Here is a 12464-nt window from a genome sequence, read left to right as displayed (position 1 = left end):
GAAGTTAAAAAATCTAGACGGCCCAAGCCAATAACCAAGTCAGTTCTCCTTCCAGCGTGCCCTTGACGTGGCGTTTTGTGAATGGCCTAATTTTCCTGGCACAATAGTATAGAACCAACTGGTTCGTGCCTCGTCAGCTGGGAACGGTTTTGGTGATTCCCTTAGAAGCTAACAAAAGTTGGGTTCCGGGGGCACCATTCGCCGAAGGACCACGGCAGACCGGGGGCGGAGAGTGGGCGCTGCGTTCCAAGGCACTGTTACGGGCTCGGTACGACCGGATCCCATTAGATCGCATCGGCAATGCGGCACCAGGAAAGAGACCCGGAAACTGCTACAAGGTATGGTCCAGATCTCAAACCGGTTCTGGCCGGGCAATAATTCCATTAAGCGCCTGTTTGGATATAATTGGGTTGAAAATCTTTTAGAAATTGGATCTATATTGGCGTATTTAACTTTTATTCTCTAAAAATCTATCCGAATTCAACTCCTATCCTAATTTTTGGGCTGTAGAAAACATTGCTGCCGATTTTCAAATTGAGGTCGGGGTTGATAGGGCCGAAGGAGATCGAGACCAGCTCCAATGCCGAGACAATCCAGAAAGAGGCAGAATCTGTAAAAAGAAATCCCATGTATTGAAAAATATCCGTCGACCGACCGATCGATGACTGGAGAAACCGACCGACCGACTTACGATCAAAGGGACCGACCGACCGACTGCCGGAAGGACCGACCGACCGATGGCCGGAGGAACCGACCGACCGACTTACGATCGAAGGGACCGACCGACCGACTACCGGAAGGACCGACCGACCGACTGACGGTCGGAGCGACCGACTGACGGATGCCATCATCGGCTAATTATCGGCTCACGACCGACTGAGGATGTGTCGGACGCACCTTTCCCGACCGACTGAACCCAGAGGTTTGATGGCCGACTCACGTGAGAGTCGCCGACCATCGGAGGGGCCCGACGCCACTCAGCTGGCCACCGACTTAGGGTCGGTCGACTCCTCCAATCGCCGTACAGCCACCAGATCTTGTCAGTTCTGACAGCAATGTGCGGCACGGCTATCTAGGAGCATTGTCCCGCCGAGGGCATTGTCAATCCTGGTGATTTGACGGCCACACGGCGACATGACACTTCCACGGCGACTCTGACAGTCTACAGTGAGTTGACAGTTCCTCACTTGTCTGCGCCATTAATGATGGCGCCATACCGTGCTCCACTATATAAATCGGGGAGGGCAACAGTGCAAGGGATCCGCTCTATCTCCGTCCTCGCCTTTGAAACCACAGGCTTGCTCCTTCCTCTCCCTCTCTCCCTCGATCGAGCTCTCTGTCTTCATCTCACTGTTGCCCAGTCACCTCTCTGACTTGACCGTCGGAGGGTCTCCGTCGGAGCCACCTCCGGTCAGTGTGGACTTCTCATTTTTGCAAGTGCCCGCTCCCCGACGATCGGACGATGAGGCGATTGGCCGCAACACCATGTTAGAGTTGTTTTTGGTGAAGATCCTTGGTTACTCATATCAGTCAGTGATAGATAAATAGTAGAAGAGAGAAAGTAAAGGTGCAAATAGAACATGAGACTTAACTAAAGTCTTTTTCTTTTCTCTGTTTATAGAGGAGGGTTGCCATTGAGGTGGCGTCCCAATAAAATAGATCTTTATTTTCAATGACACGATCTATATTCGAATCACGATGGATAACGAATGATTAAATATCCGAATACGAATAATTGTTGAATAAAATGTATCTTAATGATCCAGATATTACGTCTAAAAATGATATCTGATTCATTGACCTCTTATGGTACTGGGATGGCATACTCATCTATTGAATTCGCTCATATAATAGGGAGGAGACTGTCTATTAAACTCAGTTCGAATCGAATATTTTTCAATGGAGATTGGGGCCCTATGGTCATGCGCAAAAGAGGTGGTCCCCCTCCAACTCTCATTTTTTTTAGTAAAAAAAAAGGAGGAGGGTTGAAGATTGTTCCTGCTTTATACGATGATTGTATCTATGATAATTACGCCAGTTGTGATCAGTTTGATATGCAATCCGCGATGGGGGTGAATTATTGTAATGGTTTCAAGCGATATCCTTACATGATCACGATTGGATATTAATTGCAAATGTAATGGTTATTGAGTATCATAGATAGGAGGGATCATGGTTTTAGGTCATCCACATTTGAGGTTGGTAGGTTGGTTGTCCGAATTGGATCCACATAAATTCTACTCAAGGTAAGAGGAATGTTCTCCATGTCAAAAAGAAAAAAAATATCCATAAAGACCGAATGGAGTTTGGTTGATATATAACTATGGTTAAATAGATGATTTGATCTCTAATTTTTCTCATTTTTTTAGAGAGAGAAAAGATTTACATGTATACCTTCTTAAACATTCAAATTTACATAAATATCATTTCAAAATTAATATTTATATATATACTCTTATAAAATATTTATTATATACATATATATATATATATTTTTACATATGTACCCACATCATCTAACACCATTAAAAATTAACAGTTTAAAATTTAAATGACTAAATAACTTTATAGATAGATGTGCAAAAAGAAAAATTATAAAGATATATATATATACAAATTTGAATGTTTAGAAAGATACACACATAAAAAATTCAAATTTAATTTTTATCTATTTCATCTATATGAATTCGGACCCTCTTACTCTACAATGTAGTAACATATTATACAATATAATGATATGATGACATCATTATATAATCTTTTATATATTAGAATGCTATATTATATTTTATTTTTGTGTAAGATGTGATGACTATGACTATTTTATAACAACATGATATATCTTTTATATTTCACAAAGATATTTTTGATAAAATTTTTTAAAATAAAATATAATAAAATTATAAATTCTCATTGTTATGTAATGCTCAAACCTACAACTATGTTCATTCTGTATAAATGTACAAACTGTCCATTTAATATCAGATTTAGAATAATAAAAAAATTAACAAACTAAAAGAGATGTATTACATGCAAAAAATTATAATTTAGATTTTTACATATGTATCCTTCCAAATATTCAAATTTATGTGAAGATCCTTATAAAATTATAATTTATATATATATATCGTTATAAATTTTTTTTTTTACATATCTACCTATAAAAATATTTTAGTCATTTTAATTTTAAATTATTAATTTTTAATAGTATTAGATGATGTAGGTATATATGTAAAAAAAATATTTTATGAGCATATATAATATTAATTTTGAAATAGTATTCATATAAATTGAAATTTTTAAGAGGATACAAACGTAAAAAAAAAACTCTTTTTTCTTAATATAAAATTTTCGATTTAATATTTTAAAAATAATTAAATAAATATTAAATATATATTTTTAAATTTTAATTGATAGAAATAAATGTGATCTCCGCAACGGAGATGGGCCGTCCAGGAAACTCAAACTCTCGACGAATTTGATTATGACGTTCATTTAAAAGAAAATAATTTAGCTATTATGGACGAATGAAAGACAATGGACCCGTGGACGGTGAAGCGTCATCTAATATGTTTCCCTAGCAGAAATTTAAAAAAAAAAAAATTCTCCTTGACGAGAAGTGACGTGATATTTTTTTTTCTTTCAAGTCTATATGAAGAGTTAAGTGCTTAAAAAAAAATATCTTGATTGGTTGAATAATGAAACTAAGGTCAGAAATGGTAATTGTTAGTCTTGTCATGTAACATCTATTGCTAAATTTCCAATTTTGTATATTTAGGAAGGGAAATTATTTAGCGAAGGCAATCAATTTGAAGCGCGGTTAAATTACACATAATCATGTCTGTAGCCGGGTCCTCTTCTTGCCCGGGGGAACCCACAACAAGGGCCCCTAGCCTACCGTAATTGTAGATGATGGCCCTTCCAGCATAAACACATTCTGTCCTGCATCCGAATAATATAACCATGCGCTAATCATGTCGATCGATCCACACCGAACTAACCTTACACATTGCTAATTATGAAACCTCCTTATAATTTGCTTAAGCTAAGTTTTCTAAATCCCCTGCATGGATTGAAGCATCCTACTAACATTTTCTAGCTTATGAATTTGATCGTGCTTAATCATTATAATCCTTCATCCTTGCAACAAAATCCCGAGAGACCCTGCAGGCCACACATCTCAAAAAAGGTGGAACAATGGGTTTATGATCGACTTACTCCACTCATTTGCATAAATTAAGCAGCTTTTTTTTTGGCAGGAAACTAAGCAGCCCTTTTTAATGGACATGCAGGATCATAGCAATCCTAGTCCCTGGAGAGAAGTATAAAAAGATCACCGAACCTAGTCAATAATAAATAGGAATAATGGAATAATTAAATATCATCTCAAAAATGGACGATGCTACGTCACTACACCGATGATGTTGATACCGAATCATAATAAATATCGTATGATCGGTTATATACACCCCATCTGGCCTCATCTCATCCTCCCAAGGACCAAATAAGGGCCCACCACATGATGCACTCCCCTTGAATGGCATGCTAGGTCATGGCCAAAAGCCATCAGCCACTATCCAATGTTTTCTCTATTCACCATCTTATAACCCCTTTTGTGGGAAGCAGCCAGAAAGGACAATTGGAAAAATAGCTCATGTTAGTGATATATGTAGGAGCAACTGTTTGTTTAGGTTATCGTCTACAATATTCTTCCTTTCTCTCTCTTCCAGCAAAAAAAAAAAAAAAAAAAGGACAGGAGATGAGGAAGCAACAAACAAAGTCACCTTCATGACACTCACAATTACAACAATAATCTCAAGGAGAGTGTTGAAGCTGTAATGATGTGAAGGAGCAACAACTGTCGCCACGAGAGGAGGATGCGATGGGAATTCCTTCCTCCCAAGCTCTAGAATGAGTGAACGCAAGCCCTTCGGGGAGCTTTCTTGTGAGAAGGCCAATAATATAATAATATGAACTCCTCCAAGTCCCCCTCAAGCATGCCTATCTGATCAAATGCTGCAAGAAAGGTCTACGAGTAGACGAGCTCTATTTATTTGTAATCGAGTAACAAGATGCATGCAATGGTCCCTTGCCTCTACCTGATACAAGGCCTTACAATTCTCGAGCACTACATCACTACAAAAAATTCGACTAAACTTGGTTATCACTGATGACTCTATTAGCAATCAATTTGTTTCAACTGCACGATCGAAGATCAATATAGTAGGATTTGAACTCGTGACCTATTCTCTCCGGAATCATTCAATCTCATGGAAGATCTTGAGATTAAAATGCTGTGACAAAGAATCAGCAAAACTAGGATTAGGTTGGCTTTCGCAATTGTCTGTTTCCGCAAGGAAAAGAACCGAGCCCACCATGCTCTGGAAGCTGACTGCAAGTCTACAAATTTTATCCAAAGATAATAACTTTGCCTCCACGGAGCGCGTGGGGTCGTCCATCCGCTTTGAAAAAAACTGGTGGCCAGTCTTAGTCACTGATGGTGGTTTTTTGTGGCGGGTCCCCACTCCACGGAGGGCTCTCATTCAAGATTTCACAGAAAATTCAGTAACCGGACAACTCATGCCGGATGATGGGTGTCGTTGATTCAACCAAGAGGTGGGAAAAAAACCACATCACAATCGCTTCAGTCTTTTCGGGCAATTAATCCGAAGAAGCAAGGGCATTTTAGAAGCAGCTTGCGTGAGGCTGAAGAGACTCCAGGTTTCACCTGCACCCACTTTTAGCTCACCGGAGGTGCAAAATAAGTGTTTGTGTATTAGTCCATCATTGCAGCAACACCATGGGTGTTCTGTTGGACAACTCTTGCAAAATCGGGTGCTAAACGGAGTCGGACTGAATGGTGGGATTGGTTTAAAGTGGTTTTTACTGTTTTACTTAAATTGGTGAGGCTTGAACCGGCTCACTTGGCAAATTAGCATGATTTGATGATATGGTTCAAAATGGCCAGTTCAAGATGAAGCATAACGGTGAGATATTAGATTAAACTGAATTTTCTATATATCAACCATTTAATTCAATCGGTGCTCATATGTTCTACCTGTATTATCCATAAATATCACATTGGATTGATTAATTCGAATTTATATAATTTTAATATTTCAATAAAATATTTATAGTGAAGTAAATTAAGTTAAGAATTCTCTTTTTTTTTAAACAATAATATTAGATTAAGAAAAATTTTTAACTAATAATTTTTAATATTTTTTTAAATTTTATGTGTGTTCACTATATATTTTTTTTCATATCAAAATAAATATTGAATAATGAAATTATGACTTTGAAGTATAAACAATTTAAAGATGTAGAAGGGCTAAAATGATGATCAAAATTTGTACTCTTTTTTGATATTTGTTGGACAAACTAGAATTTTTAGAATTTTGCATATGCTTCTATTGGTTTGAGTTTTTTTGTATCATTCGATTTAGAAAGATGTTAGATATTATCTATCATAGTATCTCTTAATTTATAAATTTTATATAAAATTTGATGATTATTTAGATGATATTTAGATCTGATTATTTTTTGTGCAAGTCACTAATTTTTTATTTATTATATTAATAAGTTGTTTGTTATATTAATAAGTTGGGTGATGACACTTGAGGAACGATGCGGTGGTTGATTGGTAGCACTACTTTTCAATTTATGGGCTTGGGATTTTGTTTGATTATAAATTATATTCTATATTCAATGTGCTAAATAGTTTATATTTTTTGAGGGGGAAAAATTTCCTGTTTTGATTTCAAACAAACGGTTGAGGAATACTGACCCTTGTTCATGCGCTTGTCTATACAAACTTTAAATTCCTATGCGAGAATGACACGGTGATCGCACTCAACTTCACGGTGGTTTTCTTTCCCTCGTTCCTCCTACAGCCTTCCGCATCCAAAGGTCCAAAAAGAAAAAGAAAATAAAAAAAATCAAAAGAAGAGATAGAAGGGGAAGCGACCCAAAATCCCCCCCCTCCTCAGTCTCTCCGACCCCAAACCTAAACCGTCCGATCGCGAGCGAGGCGAGGGGCGAGCGAACCATGGAGGCGGTGCCAACGACGGCCAGCGGCGGCGGGATAGGCTACGCGGACTCGGTGGACTCTTCGCCCCGCTCCCGCGGCGGCGAGTCCTGGGACGAGCCCATCCCATCCTCCGCCGCCGCGGCTTCCCGCCTCCGCCTTATGTGCAGCTACGGCGGTCGCATCGTTCCCCGCCCCACCGACAGGTCCCTCTGCTATCTCGGCGGCGAGACCCGGATCGTCGTCGTCGACCGCCACTCCTCCCTCGCCGATCTCTCCGCCAAGCTATCCCGGAGCCTCCTCGGCGGCCGCTCTTTCTCCCTCAAGTACCAGCTCCCCAACGAGGACCTCGACTCCCTTATCTCCGTCACCACCGACGAGGACCTCGACAACATGATCGAGGAGTACGATCGCATCCTTCAGTCATCCTCCGCTGGTGCCGCCGCCCCTGGTGGTGGCGGAGGCAACACCGTCTCCAGCCGCTCCAACCGCCTTCGCCTCTTCCTCTTTCCCTCCAACCCAGACTCTGCCTCCTCGTCGATCGGATCCCTCCTCGACGAGTCCAAGTCCGAGACTTGGTTCGTCGACGCCCTCAACAGCGCCATGGGCGTCGGCATCGACGGCCTCTCCCCCGACTCCGCCTCCGTCAACTGCCTCCTTGGCCTCGAGGACGACTCCTCCACCCACTCCCGCGGCGGCGGCGTCGGCGGCGGCGGCGGCCCTGGCGTCGGCGCCGCCTCGGAGTCCGAGCAGCTCATCCTCCCACGCCGGGACTCTTCCGGGAAGCTCGTGCGCCACGGTCAGGACGTCCACTCCGTCCCCGACTCCCCGATGCTCGACACCACCTCCTCCTTCGGATCGACCTCCTCCGCCCCCTCCCTCTCCCATCTCCCCCCGATCCGTGTCCGCCCGGAGGATCGCCCACCTGATCCGCGGATCGGCGGTCTCGAGGACCACTTCGCACAGATGAACCTCTCCTCTGCTGCCGCTGCCGTCTCCGGCCAGCGGCCGGACGAGGGCTACAAAGACTCGAACTTTCCTCCGCACTACCCCCCTCCTCCAAGTATTCCCCTCCCCACCGGCTCCTCCTCCACTCCCACCATCTCCCCCACCGAGAACTCCGGCCGGGTCTTCTCCGACGACGAGAAGTCTGACCATGGTGGCGTCCGGAGACCGCCGCCCCCTCAGCCCAAGCCTACTCCGATCGATGCCCCCGTCTCCGACTCCACCACCAGGTTCCTAAATCTTACTTTAGTAACCAATTTCTTTTTTTAATTTTTCTTTGTTTTCTTGTTTGTCAAGGTTCTCTCTTTTGATCTTATCATGGTCTTCTTTTTCGTCTAGAGCTATGTACTATCCGGAGAGAGGTTCTTCCGCCCCCACCGCCGTCAATCCGGTATCCGAATCAAAACGGGAACTGCCGGTCTCCGCCGATCCAAGCTATAGAGTTCCGATGCCGGTCCCTGATTCCGGCTATGTTCTGCCCCCCGTGCAGCGGGAACAGCTCCAGCATCAGCAGCAGCAGCAGCCGCAGCAGCAGTTCATTCCGGCCAACCCCCATTACATCCACCACCCCGTCCCTTCCTACTACCCCATTGCCCACCCAATTCAACAATCGCAGCAGGCCCATCCCTATGATTCTCAGATTCCCATGTACTTCCTGCCTGTCCGCCAGAACCCGCCACCCTACAATATCGCCACGGTGCCACACAATTTGGCGGACCCGACCGCCGGAAAGCCCACCGTGTCGCTTCCTAAAAACCCCGTGAGGCCTGAATTGCCAGCGAATTTGTATAGGGCTGCGGCCGCCACCGTGCCGCCCCCTGCTGCATTGCAGCCGGCCCAGCCTGCGCCGCCGCTGATCCATATGGATCAGGTCCCCCAGCAGTACGCCGGGATGGGATATCATGTGATGCACCACCACCGCCCATCCCAGGCCCCAGCAACAATGGCCAATTATGGCTACGAATACGCTGACCCGACCCATGCCCAGATGTACTACTCTCAGGCTGGTCCGCCGCCGGCATTGGCCCCGCAGTATCAGACGGTGAGCTCCGCGCCGGTCATCCCTGATACAGCGCCGGGGGATGTGAAGCAGGCCAGAGCATCATGATCGCTAGTTGTTATTGAGCTCTTGGAGAGAGATTTTGGTGGTGGTGTGGGTAATATTATGGTAGGCTATCTTTCTCTCTCTTTAAGTCATATAAACTCTATTATTACTCGGTTTTGATCTGATATCGGGAAGTGTTATCCAGTGTTATCATAATGTTGTGTGTTGGTATTATGTCTGTCTATGTTGTGGTAGGAATAAGGTGATGAAGGAGTCTGCTCTGCTTGTGTTTATGCTGTCATTATTCTGCTCTTTGAGGCGTAAAGTGTTATGCTGGACTACTGGTGTCTTTGAATAAATATACAGCAGTACTGGAATCTGATCCCTATGTATATAAGAATAACCAACTTTCAGAAAGAACATTTTTAGCTTTTTTTAACTTTTTTTGGGCTAATCCGGTAGGAAGCTGCTTACAATCAAACAAATGGTCTGCATCTGGGATAAACGTAACACCGGAAATTGCTCCCGATGTATCACGTAGGTTGATTGATATCTACCCTTATTTTGGTTGCTGGTTGAACTAAGTGAATCCTGCCATTATTTCTCCTGCCGTGGAGTGTTGGAAAAAATCTTGTGAACGACTCCTGGGCATGCTCCAATGTCAAAGGTGCCTCATTGGTTGTGCTTTGAATGGAAAGTGACACTGATGTGATTTGGTGGTGCTGTTTAGACTCAGTGGGATCCGATATGCTAAAAATTGAAGAACTTTCGTAGGATTTCTCGGTCTTTGCTCTCCCTCTAATTTTCTATTTTTCTGTGAACAATTTCTTCCGGTCTTGGGCCCTTGGCCGATAATATAGGGATGTGGGGGGCAGCATGCCGTTGGTACCATCCAACTTGGATGACATCGAGAAGTGAGCACTCCTCAGGTGGGTTCCATGCATGGGATTTTTTTATGGAACGGAAGGAACGGTCTGTTTTATTTAACAAAAAAACGGTCTATTTTTAAAAACGGAAGGGCCACTTGGCAATGAAGGGTTCGAGGAATTTCGGAATTTCACGTGATCAAGTTTTAGCCCAGCACCTGTAGAGGGTAACATGGTGGAGGGTTCCACCATTTGCAAGGAGCGTCCAGATATTTAATTGGAGGGTGAGATGTGCGATGGATGCTAGCTTAATCTTCCTCGGAAGCGAGGACATTTTGGTGGCCTGCTCATCTAATTTCCATCCTATCTTTCTTTCCTACCTTCTTGGATGGCCTAAGAAGACCTCAGACAGGCTATCTCTTGATAATATCTGATGTTGTTATCAATCATACCTCCATATAATTGTGAGATGGAACTGTGCTATGACCGTATTCGTTGGGTTTGCTTTCCTTTCAAGTTTCAACAATGGAGGCCAATAAAAGATATAGGATGTGCTTCCAGCCTAAATATCCACCGCTCAGCTGGGGAATGGGTCTAATCATGGAGCAACACGCACAATGACAGGCGGAAAAAAAAAACAGCGTGATGCACGCATGCTTTTGCGTGTCATATTATAGTTGAACTGGTCCAACTCAGCAGTTGATGATACTACAACTGATTGTCCATTAGGAGCCGGTCCTTTGTGTGCCTCTGGGGGGGCAAAAAAAAAAAATTTGCAAAAGACTCTCTCCAAATTAACCAGCCTTCGGTAAAAGATATAAGCGAGCACCATCTGAGTCTTAAAATATGCTAAAAATCTTATAATTTCTTTGGCATCTAAAGTAAAAAAAAAAGGAGAATAGGAAAGGAGAAACATCAAGGTGAAGGTGGTGTAGAACAAGTTTGATTAGGATCCGTTGATGTGGCCTCTCTATTGCATGCACCAGGTGCAATTGGACTGCATCAAATCCTATGATGGATAATACGCCATGCTACCTCTTGTATTTCATCAATTTTCGATTGCGCATTTTTCATCATGCATATGCTCTGGGATTTGCTCCGGTTCACTCGCACTTGATGCATGCAATAATTTTTTATTTATGTGAGGATCATTTCAAAGCTCAGCCTCTCATTTATTGTACACGATGTATGTTGCTATCTTAGTCTCCAACGAAGATAAAGGATCTAATGTATTTTATCGTGATCTCAATTATACTTGAAGTATCAGTTATATTTGATTTTTCTTTAGAATGGTGTAGTAGAAATTTTAAAAATAAAATTTATTTATATTGTAATTTTTTATAACTCCTCCTTAAATATTCTAATTCTTTTATATATATATATATATATATATATTATAATTTTGTTATGTAAATTTTTTTTATCAATAAATTCTGATGGCATTTGCCTCTTTTATCATCAGAGGTAAGGAAAAAAAAGAAAAAAAAGCATCGCCTTTTTTATCATCCCTACGCGTGCACCTCTCCCATCGTCTCCGCCACCATTGGTGGGGGTGGCGCTATTGCTATCGCCTCTTCAATTCCGGTACCATCTCCCAACCTCCAATCCCTCCTGCCGGGGATGGTCTTTCAGCTCCTCCAACTACTTTCCATTTCATTAAAGAGTAAAACTATCATAATGAATGGCCCTTTCCTCTTGTTCTGTTTTGAAACCATGGAATCCTTGTTCAGCAATGATGGTGCGAAACATATGGAACCTCATTCATATGCCGAACAAAGATTTCTAATATTTTATAAAGCAGATCGACAGAAGATTTCTACCGTCATCAACCAGAAAACTGCATATGTTGTTCTTCACTACAATCCAACTAATTCTTCTCTTTGTCATTACTCTTCCTCCCTCTCTGAACAACCTTCTGGTCTCTGCAAACCCTCCCATTCACTTCTGCCATCATATCTTTTTGAGGACACGATATAAATCTTTGCTCCCTTTTGGCTTCAAATATATTATCTTTTGAACATGCTGTTGCAACCTTGGAGGAGGGAGAGGAGGATGGTGGCCCGACACATGCAGGTAATCTATTTGGTTCAATTAAGACTTCATCTTGAAAATTTTGTTCTTGTGATGGTTGGGGTACTCCTCTCTTGTCGGAATGGACAGGGTAGTTGTTGTGGTGGAGCTGCTCGACGGTGAGACTAGGATCAAAACAAGCCATGCTTTGATATGATGACGGAACGGTTCGGGTTGTATCTTTAGCGCGAAGAATGATCGAGCTTCTTTGCAACGCCACCCGTCGGTGGCGCTCCACACAGCTCTCAAAGCACCCCAAATTTATCCTCTCATTCATCTGTGCAGATCGCAAAGCAACCATTGCGTGAGCCAATGGTGGATTCGTACGAAGGATGGTGAATCATATTCTTTATATTCTTAATGAAAGATATAACCGTCCCTTAGGGAACAATGCAATGCACAACTTCTTTGTAGGCTACTTGATACTTTTATCCTTTGATCGAGTGTAAAG

At 42.6% G+C, this 12464-nt stretch overlaps 1 protein-coding gene across 1 annotated transcript; it reads left to right on the top strand.

Annotated features, from left to right (window-relative positions):
* Positions 1-6902: 6902 nt before the first annotated feature.
* On the top strand, positions 6903-9454 carry LOC105041273 (uncharacterized). The gene is made up of 2 exons (XM_010918166.4): positions 6903-8262; positions 8372-9454. The coding sequence occupies exons 1-2, from the start codon at positions 7049-7051 to the stop codon at positions 9138-9140; spliced, it is 1983 nt and encodes a 660-aa protein (XP_010916468.1). The 5' UTR covers positions 6903-7048; the 3' UTR covers positions 9141-9454.
* The last annotated feature ends 3010 nt before the right edge of the window (positions 9455-12464 follow it).

Source organism: Elaeis guineensis, chromosome 3, assembly GCF_000442705.2.
Source record: "Elaeis guineensis isolate ETL-2024a chromosome 3, EG11, whole genome shotgun sequence".
NCBI lineage: Eukaryota > Viridiplantae > Streptophyta > Magnoliopsida > Arecales > Arecaceae > Elaeis > Elaeis guineensis.
The sequence above is the reverse complement of the archived record's forward strand: the minus strand, read 5'-3'. Positions and strand labels throughout refer to the sequence as shown.